This window comes from Ascaphus truei, chromosome 1 (genome assembly GCF_040206685.1).
Source record: "Ascaphus truei isolate aAscTru1 chromosome 1, aAscTru1.hap1, whole genome shotgun sequence".
NCBI lineage: Eukaryota > Metazoa > Chordata > Amphibia > Anura > Ascaphidae > Ascaphus > Ascaphus truei.
Window position 1 is genome coordinate 417677358 of NC_134483.1, and position 15669 is coordinate 417693026.

General features: G+C 46.2%; 1 protein-coding gene and 1 long non-coding RNA gene across 2 annotated transcripts in view; one reads left to right on the forward strand and one right to left on the reverse strand.

The window, feature by feature from the left end:
- The window catches only part of LOC142503034 (uncharacterized), a 77440-nt gene that overhangs the window by 51054 nt on the left and 10717 nt on the right, over positions 1–15669 (reverse strand). The window lies entirely within an intron of this gene.
- MGAT4D (MGAT4 family member D) overlaps positions 5483–15669 on the forward strand; it is a 148483-nt gene continuing 138296 nt past the window's right edge. The window contains exon 1 of the mRNA XM_075614878.1: positions 5483–6056. Within this exon, the coding sequence (XP_075470993.1) occupies positions 5966–6056 (91 nt within the window). The 5' untranslated portion in view covers positions 5483–5965. The remainder of the gene's footprint in view (positions 6057–15669) is intronic.

Genomic DNA, 15669 nt, shown 5'->3' on the forward strand with positions numbered 1-15669 from the left:
AGCAAGATGGCCAGCCTTAACATATATAGTATAAAGACTAACCAGGACAAGCTGACATAGAACCCCGCTAAAATCAACGACGAGTTTGTGACATACTACAGCAATTTATATAATCTGGCAAAACCTGACCAAATGAACACTGACCTACAGTAGAAACAAAGATGGATGACTATATAATCGGATCGCCGAAAAGCGGAGCACCGAGAAGCAGGGCCCTGCTGTATATGCAGCTCAAACTCTATGTCTCCTCGATACAACCAAATGAAACTTGGATTAGACCCCTCACCACCTTTGAGAGCCTGTTTCAATTAGGGGAATACTACAAAGGGACGATTGCTCAATTCTACCAGGTTCTAATTTGTCAGTACAGGGGGGGCAAACAAGTAAAAATATCTCAGACTGGGATTTAACCCGGAGTTCCCCCCAACATATCAATTAAATGTTTTAAAAGATGGGAAGAAAAAGGGCTATCCTCTATTGAGGATATGCAAAAAGGAGGCAGGATTAAGTCATTCCCTGAATTAAAAGAATAATACGCTATTCCGAACACGCAAATATTTCAGTATATGCAGCTCAAACACTATGTCTCCTCGATACAACCAAACGAAACTTGGATTAGACCCTCTCACCACCTTTGAGAGCCTGTTTCAATTAGGGGAATACCACAAAGGGACGATTGCTCAATTCCACCAGGTTCTAATATGTCAGTACAGGGGGGCAAACAAGTAAAAATATCTCAGACAGGGAAAGAGATTTAGGCAACCCCATAGCAGATGAGGACTGGGAAGAATTTTACGAAAGAATAGCCAGAGAGTACCGCTGCTCAGTGGTTAGGGAAATGAATGTGAAAGTTCTCCACAGGTGGTACTATACGCCTGCACGCCTCCATTCTTTATTCCCATTAACTTCCCCTCTGTGTTGGCGAAACTGGGGACAATTGGGCATGTTCAAACATACCTGGTGGTCCTGCCCCAAGATTATTCTTTTTTGGGTAAAAATTCCAAGATTAATAAAAGGGATACTAGGATTGGACCTGACATGAGACATGGAAATGGTGCTTTTATTAAAACCTATAGAGGGTCTAAAAAGGAAGGTAGACCACTTAACAATACAAATCCTGTCGGCAGCTAAAGCAATGATTGCAAAATACTGGAAACAGAATGATTCCCCAACTATCACAACAGAAATGCATAAAATGAATCTTGTTATGACCATGAAGAGTCTTACTTATTTTGGCTGTGTGTCCCATCTTAAGTGTCACATTTAAAGTGTCTGGCAGAGTTAATTTTGGAGTTGAAATTGGAGTTGAAGATTATAGGAAGATCTGGACTCTGCACAACAACTTTGCAACTGTGAGAACTTAACTTTCTAAAAGCTGTGATTATTTGTACTCTTTCTATCCCCCAGTACCTGGGAAGTCTCCCCTCCTGCATCTCACTATGCCCTCCCTATTGCTTTTTCTGTTTACTGTTTCCTCACTCCTTTGTGAATGTCTCTGTTCTCTCCAACTCCCCCATGCCCCAGTGCACCATTATTTATCCACCTCTCTCCCAACAACTTCTTTACCCCTCAATAAAAAAACACCCACACAAATCCTCTATTCATACCCTCTATCTACTCCTTCCTGCTGCTGGGGATCTCCCTTAAGCCTGAAGCCAGACATACACACCTGATCTCACCCACGCCTCCCTGCCATCTCTTCCCCTGTAAATTTTGTTAACCCTCTCATTTTAATACTGACTAACCTTAAAACTTGCCCCACAAATCAAGCATCCCAATAGTCTGCACTCATGGTTACTGTCTCACACTCAGTCACTCCTACCACCCATTGTGACCAGGCACTGCCATCTACAGCACTTATTCCCACACCTGCTGTCTCTGTAAATTCCCCATCAAACCTCTTAGATTGTAAGCTCTTCGGGGCAGGGATTTCCTTTCCTAATGTCTGATTTTGCTGTGCTCATTGTATTATTATAATTCCCTGTACTGTATTCTTTGTGAAGCGCTGAGTGCACTTTGGCGCTATATAAATAAAGACATACACTACAATACTAGCGTAATTGACGATAGATACAACAGTTTTCTGACAACCTGGGACCCCTGGGCGACATATGTATGGCAAAACTCAATTTGATTTAAGATGTGAGTCCAGACTTGACTAATATCTAAATTGTCTGTATAGCCACTATTATGGGTGTATGTGTATATATAATTGACTGTATGTTTCCTGCGTGGAGACCATTGTGGATGCAGCCCCCTATCCTTCCCCACCTACCCTTTTTATTTTCTGTAACCCCTCCCCCTTCCTTTATGTTTTGAAAAAACAATAAAACACAAGTTGGAAAACAAAGCCTTATGCCACCGTCAAGGTAATGGAAACAAACCAATGCAGAAAACCATCAGAACAGGACCATAAGCCTTAATACATAGACATGCGCCAATATGCACATGTAACTCTGTCCGGACTCTTTCCACTTGTTCCGTCAATCCCTCGTGTCGTTGCAGGCAGACCCAGTTCTCGCAGGGAAGATTAATACATAGACGCCCGTTGGGCGCGGGTACATTTTAGCACAGGGTTGCGACAAAATAACGACTTTGTGCCCGAATTTGTCGTTTGATACATTGAACCCATAGTGTTTCTTAGGAATTTCCCAACAGTTGCATTTTAGCGAATTGTATAAAATTGTCTCAAAAATGAAGAGCTGCTGTACGATCCATAAAAAGATAAGTAATGAGGAGGGAGAATGAAAAGTCAAGCCACTACGTACAGTATATCAGCAATATTTCTGGACCGCATTGATTTTAAATTTTTTATAGAATATTTTACCAGGAAGTAATACGTTTTAATACATAATACCTCTCGTTTTCAAGTATGTCCTGGACATAGAGTTAACATGACAAATAATACGTGGTTACAAATACAGTTACATAAATGAACAGGGTTACACATTATATAAAATACATTGCATGCACAGTTAAAGAAAATGTATATTATGGGCGTATGTAACAGTTACAGACCAGATTAAAATGTGAGATAGCCTTAGATTTGAAATAACTTAATCTGGTGGTGGATGTGAGAGTCTCTGGTAGGTTGTTCCAGTGTTGGGGTGCACGGTAAGAGGAGGAGGAACGGCCGGATACTTTGTTGAGCCTTGGGACCATGAACAGTCTTTTGGAGTCTGATCTCAGATAAGTGCTGCATGTGGTAGGGGTGAGGAGCTTGTTCAGATAGATGGGTAGCTTGCCCAGAAAGTATTTGAAGGCAAGACAGGAAAGGTGAACTTTGCGCCTAGACTCTAGTTCTTTGAGCATTTTGCAGTGATGTGTGTTGTAGTTGCATTGGAGAACATTGGTTAGTATCAGAGTGGTTTGGTCGGTCTTCATATACTGCCACTTACTCTTTCCACTTGCCAGCTTTAAACCTTTGCATTGCAGGCACATTTGGCAAGGAAAGAGATAATATTGCACAGCGTGCCAGATTCCCAAGATGCTGTTGTTCCAGAGGTCAGGTATGACTGTGCAGGCAAGAGCTGATGTATATGTATGTAACAGTGTTTCCCCCACCCAATGGGAGATGCTGCCATTACAGCGTGTGTGGTGCATGCTACGTGTTGGTAAACAGGAGGGCTGAGTCGTCCGCCGATGGTTGTGGGGACACAGGACAGGTTTTTGGGGTACATACCCCACGTGGTTCTCTAGCAGTGCAGCGCCTCCATCTGCCGTAGGCTCTAGATGTATGGAGGCAATCCCCTACAATGGAAATACTTCCTCTCCTTCCCCAATAAGATCACACACCAGGCAGGAGGTATATGAACAGGATCGGTTTTATTGGGTGCCTGCCCAACACAGTGCCTGCCCAACACAGTCTCTGAGTCTGCTACCCAGCTGTAGAATGGTCCCTGGACAACCACTATGGGTCAAAAGCTGCCGCAGCTGTCCTAGCTCTTCCCTGCCACTCTAGCAGAGGCTCACTCTTCCCCGAGGGGAAGAGGAACACAGAAAGCCCAATGCTCAGGCTCTATGCTGTGTGACCTGCCTCTCTCACTACTAAATTTGGGCGGCAATCCCCCTTAAGTGCAGCCAGGAGAAGGGCACCAGGTCGGACCCAGGATTGGGTATACTCAGGCCTAGCTCCACCTCCTCCCCCTGCCACTCAAGGGTACTGCTAGGGAGTAGGGAAACCCCATGATTACTACTGACAGGCGTGCTCTTACCAGGACTTACTGCCAGTGAGGGCAGGCTGGTAGCCAGAACCCAGCACTGGCTACACTTATATCAATCTTTGGATGAATACCTTCATGTGTACACCATAAACAAAGTAGCCAAACATCTTGTATTATGGACCCTCCTAAATTCCTTGTGTGTATTTCCATCTGTGTAGCTACAACCAGACACAAAGTAAGTTATGGTGAGTAAAGTACAGCATATAAAGATACCACGTATGAGCACATTCACGTCTCAGACAGACCCACAAACCTGCTTTCCCCATTATCTCTTAGCATAAACTGCAGGGGCGGCCAACCCCTGGAATGGCTGCCAGTGCACCCGCCGGCACCGCAGTTGGTCCCGGTTCCCCTATGCCATGGGACCTGAGGCGTCCCCCCACCCTCCACAAGGTAAAATTCTTACACGGGGGGGAGCTGAGTGAGAGGGGGGATTGAGCGAGAGGCGGGGGAATTGATTGGGGGGAAATTGAGTTCGAGAGAAGGGAGCCCAGGTGCAAACTCGAGTTCTGGCCCCTGGAAAGCTGTTGGCGGCCCCGCACTCTTCACACAGGCTGCCAGTGACCGGCCAAAAAATGCGTGCCTATTTATTGGCACACCTGAAAAAAAATGTCGGCCACCCGGTACAATGTTTCCACGGCAGCCAGGGATTCTGGGTAATGACATACAAATGAGCACTCAGTGTGCGTCACTTTGTGTTTCATATCTGTGGGAAATTACTGTATTTTTTTTGGGGGGGGGGGGGGAGAGAGTGTTACTGATAAAATTAATTTAAATTATGAGAGAAAGACATCAATGGAGTAAACTAATGCGCAAAAAACGTGAAATTGCATTCTAATGAGGAAGATTTCATTTCAATGGTTTGTAAGGTGCCTTGTTTCTTAGCACTGTATAGTAAACCTGGGACTTATCCAAGTGCTCAAAGCACTGAAGCAGATTATGCTCTAAGTACATCCCTTTCTTCATGTCAACAGTAATAAGGAACATAAATGTAGGCACTATTACACCTAATATTGGACCAGCAAATACTTTACTGTACACTTACAGGACACAAACTCTAAAACCTTACTGGGCGTAAGGACTTTTCTGATGGTCGATTACAAAATGTCAACATAGCACATAGTGCAGACTCCTATGTTACCGTTGTTAAAAGTGAATAAGAACAGGGAAGAAAAGAAAAAGATAGTGGAAATTAGGGAGGGGCAGTATCCTGTTACTAGCAATAATAATTATCACTGAGCTGACTGTGTACAGGAGGGGGCAGGAGAGGGAGGGCTGGAAGCTGCACAAAAGCATGGCAACATGACCGGAGGGAAAGGTGGACAAAGTACAGGGATCCTCCTCAATGCTCACCTCAGGCAAATAGGGAGGACAGACAAAAGCAGGGACAGAGGTGAGAGAAGGACAAGATCAGGCTGAAGCTACTTGTGGTGTTGAAAGAGGAGGGGAGATAAGGCTGAGTGGAGTCACCCGCCCCCTCCGGGTGTTTCTCTTTGCTTAGGACCTTGTACAACGTGTGCTAAAACCAAAAATAAGGAAATAAAAAGAGCAAGGAAAGTAAAGGGAGCCGGAGTGCCCCGGGGGAAAGAGTCCCTCTGTCATTGTCCTCTGCTGGGAAGCAGCGCAACCAGAGGAGGCTCCGAGCTGCAGGAAGCAGAGGTGTGCCTGGCACTGCCCCTCACCCTCCTGAGAGGTGTTTGAGGTGGTCTGTGTGAGGGGCACAGGTCGCTGGACTATGTGCGATGCGGTGCAAGAATGGCAGTGTGCTGACACTCCTGTGCCTGAGCGCTTTGCTCTCTCTGTCTTGGTACACAGCATGGCACAGAGACAAAGGTAAGAAGACCTGCTACTGCTGCTTTGCTTTCTATACTGTGCTCTCTTATGGGGGCTTCAGCATTAAGGCAGGTGAGAAGTGACTAGTGCAAGTCAAGGGTAAGGTCTGGGGGAGCCCACCCTCTTCATATACACAATGTTATTGTATTATTACTTTAGCTACTGTTGAGAGAAGGAGATGGATATGTACAGTGCTAAGCAATTGGATTTTTGCTGTTAAATTGACCCAAGAAAACAAAACATATTGTGTATGCTGTACACTGCTAACTTTTTTTTTCAGCGTACGCCTAAAGCAGCATAAATGTGTTCCAGTCAGGTATATTGGCGCACGCGTGTGATACCCGTGATATCATCTGTAAAAGTGTGTAAAAAGAGTTGAAACTGCGTCACAATCATTCGCTAAGTTGTACCTGGCGTAAATCCTACAAAGTGTTTGTATGGGTTAGCGCACTTACAAGTGTTTATACTATGTATCAACAAAACACGTTTTTCCGTTGCATGGAGGTTTCATTGAGTATTTTCACAGTGTGGCTATTATACAATATATTAAGTGAATAATTGATATTTACTAATACCGCTAAAATAAAATACGCGTCATTCTGTTTTCATTGAAATGGCATCAACCAGGAAAGCCACGCGATACTGCGTGAAATGCCATTTCCGACCATGAACTATGCGTCATATGTAACATGTCATATAACCACCTTCATAAATACCACACACGTTTTATTCAGGTTTCTACTTATTTTAAGCATTACAATTTCGGCGCCAAAGATCCTGTTAGTACATACGGCTCTCAGTGTTGCTTTCTGCTTCTTATCCCAAACGCCGCTTTACGCTAAGTGATTCACATGGAACAGTCATTATTGTTAACTCCTGGCAGAGTTCTCACAGCAGTAAACAAAGCAAGACACCATGAAACATAAAAACGCACCTGCTGCTGCTGCTGCTGCTTCAGAACGACCAGATTAAATAGTCCTCCCTTCCTGTGCAGTTCCCCAGTTATCTGTTGCCTGCCTCTTATGTTTAAGTTTTGGTGTTTTATTTTACCCAAGGTTTCAGGTTTCGTTTGAATTTTGTGGGAGAAAAAGATCGTTTCACGAGTCTACACGAAGCGTGGATACAATACATTTGTTTGTAAGGCTTTTTTTGCGTTTGAAGAGAATCTAGGACAATATATATATATGTGTTTTTAGCCACCTTTTCACCCACCGTAACCTAAATAATGTGTGGTGAAGACCTACCCAAAGTCTGAAATTGCAAAGCCAGTACAACCAGCCCCACACTGATGAGACCCAAAAGGTTGAAACAGTCTGTCTGTGAGTGGGTTCACTGGCTATGCATCTTATCCCAGGCTATGTTTAAAAGCTGTGTTTAAAACAGTGAACATTGGCTTAAAGGCTCCATGTAATAATGGATTTGAAACAAACGATGGCACTGTGTGCTCATTTGCATGTCGTTTCCCAGAATCCCTTGCTGCAGTGGAAGCTCTGTGTGCTAGGTGATAATGGTGAAGAGCAGGGTTGCAGACCTGTCTAAGACGTGAATGTGCTCACAAGTAAAAAATAAATAAATATATATATTTATTTATTTTTTGCTTAACTGCATAACTCTAGAAATGTAACTTGTTTGTTTGCTTTTTCTATTAAAAAAATTACCTTAAATGCTTATGTATATAATGCTGTACATTGCCCCTTTGTATTTGGGGCAGGTGAATATAGAACTGTAACATCGAGATCACGGAGCATTCACAATTCTGAACAGACATTTCTGCATAATATTTCTTGATTTTTCTTGCCAAACATCAGCCTCTTCTGATAGCTACGGAAACCTTATGTCACAGAAAAGAAAGATGACAGGAAGGTTTTTTTTTTTAGTAATACAAAGTTATATTGTAATGAAACAATATAACAAGTTATCCAGATAATACAAAAATATAGTAAACAACCATTCAATAAACAGAATGCATACATTTGCAAAAATGAGAAAAACATCCCTTCATCAATCTTACTATATATTTCTGAAAGCGTCATATGTTTCTGTGTCTGTATGTGTCTCCCTGTGTCCCTAGCGGCAATCCCATTGGACCTTGGGCCAGGCCAATGAGATTGCTCCCTTGGCCCGCCCACCCCCGCACACCTCTCATTGGCCTGAGGCGGAGTGACGGGCCAAAAGGGAGACGGAGACACACACACACACACACACACACACACACACACACACCACCACCCCCCTCCCTCACGCTCTCTGCGGCTCTCCCCTCACATAGGCCGCTCCCCCAGCTGACCATCCCCGAGAGCGCTCCCCACGGTTCTCACCACCCATAGGCCACTCCCTCACCCGGCACTCTCCCTCACCCCCCACCCGCTCACCCCCCGCTCTCCCCCCCGCTTATCCCCCCCACCCACACACAAACACACAGAGCACACTCTCTGCTGCTCTCCCCTCACACAGGCCGCTCCTCCGGCTGTCTCCGCCTCTCCCCGCGAAAGGCACAGCACCTCCTCACCGGAGCGTCTCAGCCTCTCCGCGGAGGAGCCCGAGGTGGAGGAGGAGGGCGGCCGGTACCCGGAGGAAGAGGAGGAGCGCGGCCGTGTGCAAGGTGAGGAAACGCAGGGGAATGGGTTATTAAACGCGTCCCTGACTCCCCCTGCCCTTTGTCCCCCCCTACCCTCCCTGCCCCCCCCTACCCCCCTGCCCCTTGCCCCCCCTGCTCTCCCTGCCCTTTGCCCCCTGCCCTCCCTCCCCCTGCCCTCCCTCCCCGTGCCCTTGCCCCCTGCCCTCCCTCCCCTGCCCTCTGCCCTCCCTCCCCCTGCTCTTTGCCCCTTGCCCTCCCTCCCCCTGCCCTTTGTCCCCTGCCACCTGCCACCCCAGCCCTTTGCCCCCTGCCCCCCCTGGCCTTTGCCTCCTGCCCTCCCTCCCCCTGCCCTTTGCCCCCTGCCCTCCTGCCCCCTGCCCTCCCTCCCCCTGCCCTTTGCCCCCTGCCCTCCCTCCCCCTGCCCTTTGCTCCCTGCCCTTTGCCTCCTGCCCTTTGCCCCCTGCTCTTTGCCCCCTGCCCCCCAGCCCTTTGCCCCTCCCTGCCCTTTGCCCCGCCCCTCCCTGCCCTTGGTCCTGCCCCTCCCTAACCTTTGCCCCTCCCTGCCCCCCCCGCCTCTCCCTGCCCTTTGCCCCCCGCCCCTCCCTGCCCTTTGCCCCCCTGCCCTTTGCCCTCCCCACCCTTCTATGCCCCTTGGCCCCCCCCTGCCCTTCGACGCCCTTCCACTCCATGCCCCCTGCCCTTCCACGCCCGGGCAACGCCAGGTATATCAGCTAGTACTAATATAGAAAGAAGGTTGACATCTAGGCAGAGACTTAAAGCAGCGGTCCTGCTTTTCTTTTGTGTGTGTGTTAGGCCTCGGCCAAGCTCCCCGCTGGCGTGCTGAGGCTCAGGGAAAGCGGGTGCTTTCCCTGGCCTTGTGGCTGCTTTCCCTGCTCGCCGTCAGGGGGCGGGCCGGAGGCGGGCCAGTGACGTCATGAAGCTGGTTCGCATTGGGCGAACCGCTCACGTGACCGGCCCTGCGCGCCGGCAAGCGCGGAAATGTTATATTTCCCCAAGACCTACGTTTCCGCGCGCTTGCGGAAGCGTAGACGAGCCCCTACTAAACCCGCTCTAATTGCGGCTGTAGGGGCTCAGTGCTGAGCGGGAGTGTGCCTCCGCCAGCAAGCAAGTAACATGGCCGAGGCCTTATAGGTGGGAAGCAGGGTTTCTCTGCAGCTGAACTGCTTTAATTTCAGCTCCAGGGACCCTTTGCTTCCCGAGATACTTACCTCCGTAGGGGGTAGCATCTCCGGCTGGGCTTTGTTGGGTTATCGAAATGGCGGATTTAAAGCTCCTGCGTCATGCGTGCCAATAGGAAGCCGCAACGTCATCCCTTGCGGCTTCCTATTGGTCAGCATGACCGGGATATTTAAACCTGTGGAGCTGCTACCAACATCACCTACGGAGGTAAGTATCTCTGGCAGCAGAGGGTCCCCGGAGCTGAAATGAATGGAGTTCTGCTCCGTAGACCCCCTGCTTCTCATCTATTAAAAAAACACATTCTGCCACTTTATTGTTACTGCCCAAAGTATCCCTTTGTCGAGAGTGTATTAAGGTACTCATGCTATAAATGAAGAACATTATTAACATTAAGGACATATACACATGCAAGAACTCCCCATTGAGGCCGCCATCAATGTCATTGCGTACGTGTGAAATAAAGGGCCTATGAAATCCAGCTAGGAAGTAAAGCAGCAGTAGACTACATCAATAGTATGTATGTAGAAGATCTAGCCAATCAGATTTGATCAAGTCAACAACTGATACACAACGTCAGTCTTCATGGTGACATATACATAATATTGATTAACAAGTCACCAATACATAATGCATCATGCAAAGTAAAGAAGAAAAGGAATAAATCACATATAATACACTTTCTCAAGAAATAAAATATACAGAAACAATATATAAAGAGGGAGACAAGAGGTGCATAGACTACTTGAATATTATTAGGTACACATGAAGTCTAGAAGGATGCAGTCAGTGCTGCTTTGTAGCAGGTAAATCTAGAATAGCAGTAAATAACACAATGCCAACAATAACAAAAGGATCACGAGCGAGGGGAAAGTAAAGTGTGTGAAAATGATCATCTTATTATATAACAAACCCCAAGAGAAACCGAACTCCATGCAGATCTGTAAGTTAATGGAAACAAGATTGGGATAAGGGAAACGTATACAAAAATGAACAGAGTGGTATCAAAGAGCAACTTAATCAAGGTAATTAAAAATAACAAGAAAAAAAATCGGTATCTTTATTTAAGCCCATAGTTGCCATTGAATCGAGCTATCCACCACAATCCTCTTTGATTCAGTCATCCGCTCCTGGGAACCTACTCAATAATCTGATAACCAGGTAACCGTGTGTTTGTATTCACTGAGATGATGGGACAGATAATAGTTCAGACTGGTGCCGAATCAGACATCTGTGCTCACTCACTGATTTGGTGAATGCCGGAGATATTTATTTCCCCTACATACTGTGTAGAAAAGATGATGTCACAGGGGCATTTTGAGTATATAAATCACAATGTAAAGTGCGATAGGAATTCACACATATGATATGACTGAAGGCATTTTTTGAATACGTGGGTGTTAGAAGGTTTCCCCTTTGATGTTCCCATTGCAATGTTTGCCGTGTCCACAGCTATGCATACCCTAAGGCTACGGCCCGATGTCGGCTCTACACGCGTGCCTGCCAGGCTGGCGGAGTGTGCAGCTCTGATCCCCGTCTGTGCAAAGCTGCAGGGGAAAGACGGGGGGGGGGGGGGGCGAGGCGGGGGGCGCGGCCATGACGTCACACTGTAGATTCGCCCTCATTGGCTGAACCGCCGGGGGTTGTGGCCAGCGCTCCGTCGCATGTCCTGAACACAGTTTTCCTGTCTTCAGAAAAAATCTGGCCACGCGACGGCCAAGGTAGGTAGCCGGCCCGGCCCCATTGAGGGGTGGTTCTTGTCCCTGCGGCGCACACCGTAGCGGGCGCTGCAGCAGGCAGCGGGGACCTAGCCCTAGGTTTGTTGAGCCAACCCATTTGCATCTCAGTGTTCATAGATTTCTTGCTGTTATAACATGTCTTGCCTGTTTCTGGACCCCCTGTATGATAATAAAGGTAGCATGCTAAAAGCATCCATTATTTTATTGTCACTCTGTAGGATATGCCCTCTAGATAGGAAGCTCTCACCAGCAGGGCCATCATTACCTTTTGTATCTGTTTGTTTGTGCTTGTTTGAATGTCTTTCTGTTTATGTAATATATATCTCTATAACTGTACACCCATTGTACCTCGCTACGAAATATGTTGGGGCTTTACAAATAAACGATAATAATAATAATAATATGCCCATGTCTGTTATTGGAGCCAAATTGTAACCATAGGAATGGTTGCGTTGGCGTATTTTGCTATTCCTGTCTGCAATAACTCCTGTTTACCACAGGAAAGGGTCTTGTTTTTACTCAACTAGAATTTATTGGGAGTGTAAGCTCTTTCCACAAACTTGTTGACCATTTCTTTGTCCATTAGTATCCACTATTCTGCGTACCCATATAGACATTTTGAGACCTGTGGGATGGAAGCTGCACGCCTGTAGTAAGGCGTGTTAGGCTAAAGCCCAGCTGCGTGTGTGCGCCCGCCTTGTGTCCTGGTGGCGCGTGCACGGCACTTCACCGCGATCTGCCGTCTTTAGGGAGCCGTTTTTAGGAACAGGGGGCTTGGCCAACGCAGGTCAGGTGGGCAGGGCCATGATGGGGGGTGCGGCCATGATGTAGTTAGGATCCCCTAAAGGAGGAAGGGAGTCCTGAACAAGTAATAAAAAAGGAATACGGCACGCCATAGAGGGCCTCAGAAAAGAGGAATCCTTGGATTCTGTGAGCATCTCTAAAATGGTTCCCTGCAATTTTCAGGTCATTTGAAAATTGTACCAAATAGAGAAGAATTAACAATACATCTCATCTCATACGCTCTATTAGAGAGGGTTGGGGTTCCTCACAATGCATCTGATCTCAGACGCGCTATTAGAGAGGGTTGGGGTTCCTCACAATGCATCTGATCTCAGACGCGCTATTAGAGAGGGTTGGGGTTCCTCACAATGCATCTGATCTCAGACGCGCTATTAGAGAGGGTTGGGGTTCCTCACAATGCATCTGATCTCAGACGCGCTATTAGAGAGGGTTGGGGTTCCTCACAATGCATCTGATCTCAGACGCTATTAGAGAGGGTTGGGGTTCCTCACAATGCATCTGATCTCAGACGCGCTATTAGAGAGGGTTGGGGTTCCTTACAATGCATCTGATCTCAGACGCTATTAGAGAGGGTTGGGGTTCCTCACAATGCATCTGATCTCAGACGCGCTATTAGAGAGGGTTGGGGTTCCTCACAATGCATCTGATCTCAGACGCGCTATTAGAGAGGGTTGGGGTTCCTCACAATGCATCTGATCTCAGACGCGCTATTAGAGAGGGTTGGGGTTCCTCACAATGCATCTGATCTCAGACGCTATTAGAGAGGGTTGGGGTTCCTCACAATGCATCTGATCTCAGACGCGCTATTAGAGAGGGTTGGGGTTCCTTACAATGCATCTGATCTCAGACGCTATTAGAGAGGGTTGGGGTTCCTCACAATGCATCTGATCTCAGACGCGCTATTAGAGAGGGTTGGGGTTCCTCACAATGCATCTGATCTCAGACGCGCTATTAGAGAGGGTTGGGGTTCCTTACAATGCATCTGATCTCAGACACACTATTAGAGAGGGTTTGGAGTTCCGCAAAAATGCCACCATATAATTCTAGGGTTCCTTAACAAAAAAGGGTTGAAAACTACTTAAGTAGAGATGTTTAATATTATTACAGTATGTACATTCACCTAAAGGGTGACTATCTCATCATGACTGTCAGGAACTTACTGAGTCAGTCCTGGTTTTGCAGCTCTCATTCTTTATAGAGCACATCGGGAACAGCTACTGCAATTTGAGGATGAAACAAGATTGGGTGTTAACCTTAGGGATAGAGTTACCAACTTTTAGGCAATGGAAGAAGGGCCACTCAGAATTATTAATGATGTCTGCTGTGAAACAGCATCTGCCTGGAGATGACACAATTGTGGTTGATGATTTGCATCCCCCAATCCCCCCCCCCCCCCCCCTTAGTAAACTCTTTCTTTATCAAGAGATGACTGGACAGCCTGCCTTTGCTTTTCTGGACCCTATTCAATATAGGTTGCAGACCTGTCTAAGACATGCAAATGAACATACAGTAATATTTACAGTTGCTTTATGCTTTACTGTGGAGGGTTTTTGTCACTTTTTTTACCCACCATAACCTTAATGACAGTGGTGATTACCTAGTCTAGTCTCAAACCTGCTAGCCATTAAGACCAGCCTCACACTGATGATACCCATCAAGGTTGAAACATGTATGTGAGTAGGTCTAATGGCTTTGCATCTCATCCCAGCCTCTGTTTAAATGCTGTGTTTAAAACAGCATGCATTGGCTTGAGGATTGGCTTGTGTAATACGAGCTTGAGACAAAAGGTGGCACTGAGTGCTCATTTGCATGTCATTTCCCAGAATCCCTTGCTGCAGTGGAAGTGCTGTATGCTGGGTGACAATGGGGAAAGACAGGGTTGCAGACCTGTCTAAGACATGCAAATGAACATACAGTAATATTTACAGTTGCTATATATATATATATATATATACACACACACACACACACACACACACTGGTTGACAAATCACCAAAAAATCTACTCGCCACCTAGTACCAAACGTGTGCTGCTTGGGCCAATATTTACTCGCCCGGGGGTTAAATCCACTCGCCCGGGGCGAGCAAATGTATAGGTTTGTCGAACACTATATATATATATATATATATATATATTTGAGAAGCAAGGTAACACACAGTTTACACATAACGGACTGGAATAGTTCCCTTCATTGTTAATTGTATGTTAACCAATCTCTTCCCATCCGGAATATATACTGTGGGAGATGTATCAACGTAAAGAAAGTGCACATGGCACTGCAGTTTGTTTTGGCACATTGCTTCTGCGTGCATTTGCACCAGATGTCAGAAAGTGTTTTTACATTTGACGGCAAATAAAAATATCACTAGTGAGCGCTTTCACATGTCTCAGACGGGTCTGCAATCCTGCTTTCCCCATTATCTCTTAGCATACAGCGCTTCCACTGCAGCCAGGGATTCTGGGTAATGACATGCAAATGAGCACGCAGTATCACCTTTTTTCTTCATGTCCGTGTTAACATGGTCCCCTATAAGCGTATGCTCGCAGCCTTACACAGCTTTCCGCATAGCCTGGGTTAAGATGCATACTGTAGCCAATAAACCTGCACACAGGCAGCTGTTTTGACCTTTTGGATCCTCTCAGTGCGAGACTGGTTATACTGGCTTTGCAATTTAACGCAAATTGTTGGCAAGTAAAGTTTACGCCAACTCAGACCTGTTTTTTTTTTTTAACGCAAATACATGTTACAAAAGTGATGCACGGAGATAGAGTTTGCTACATGTCATTATAATCTGTGCGCCATGTGACTCCTCCCTAACGCCTCCTACTGTCACTCCCCAAATCTCAAGGTGCCGCAAACTGTGAAAGACATGTAGCAAAGACCTTGATACATTGACGCCAAGAAGATGACAATTACACAGTTTGCGTCAATTTTGCTCCACATTTGCCTTAATACATCTCCCCCATTGTGTCCTCCTTCTCATTCCTACCCTCGTTCATCTCCAGTACACAATGACTCATTGCTAAATTCAAGATAAAATCATTCACAAGGTGGGTGAAAAAAGAAAGTGATAACATGTCTCCACCAAAGTACAGCAAAGATAAAGGACGTTTCAGGTTTGCAAGACATGCAAATACACTTTGTGGTCAGAATCACAGAATGTCACGCTATTACCATATTTGGAAAAAGTTTCTATTCTTGTGTTGGAATTTCAGCCGTTTGCTACAAATGCAATACAGTTGACGATCCAATTTAGAGAAGAATGATGGTTTCTGTTTGAATCAGAGGTATCA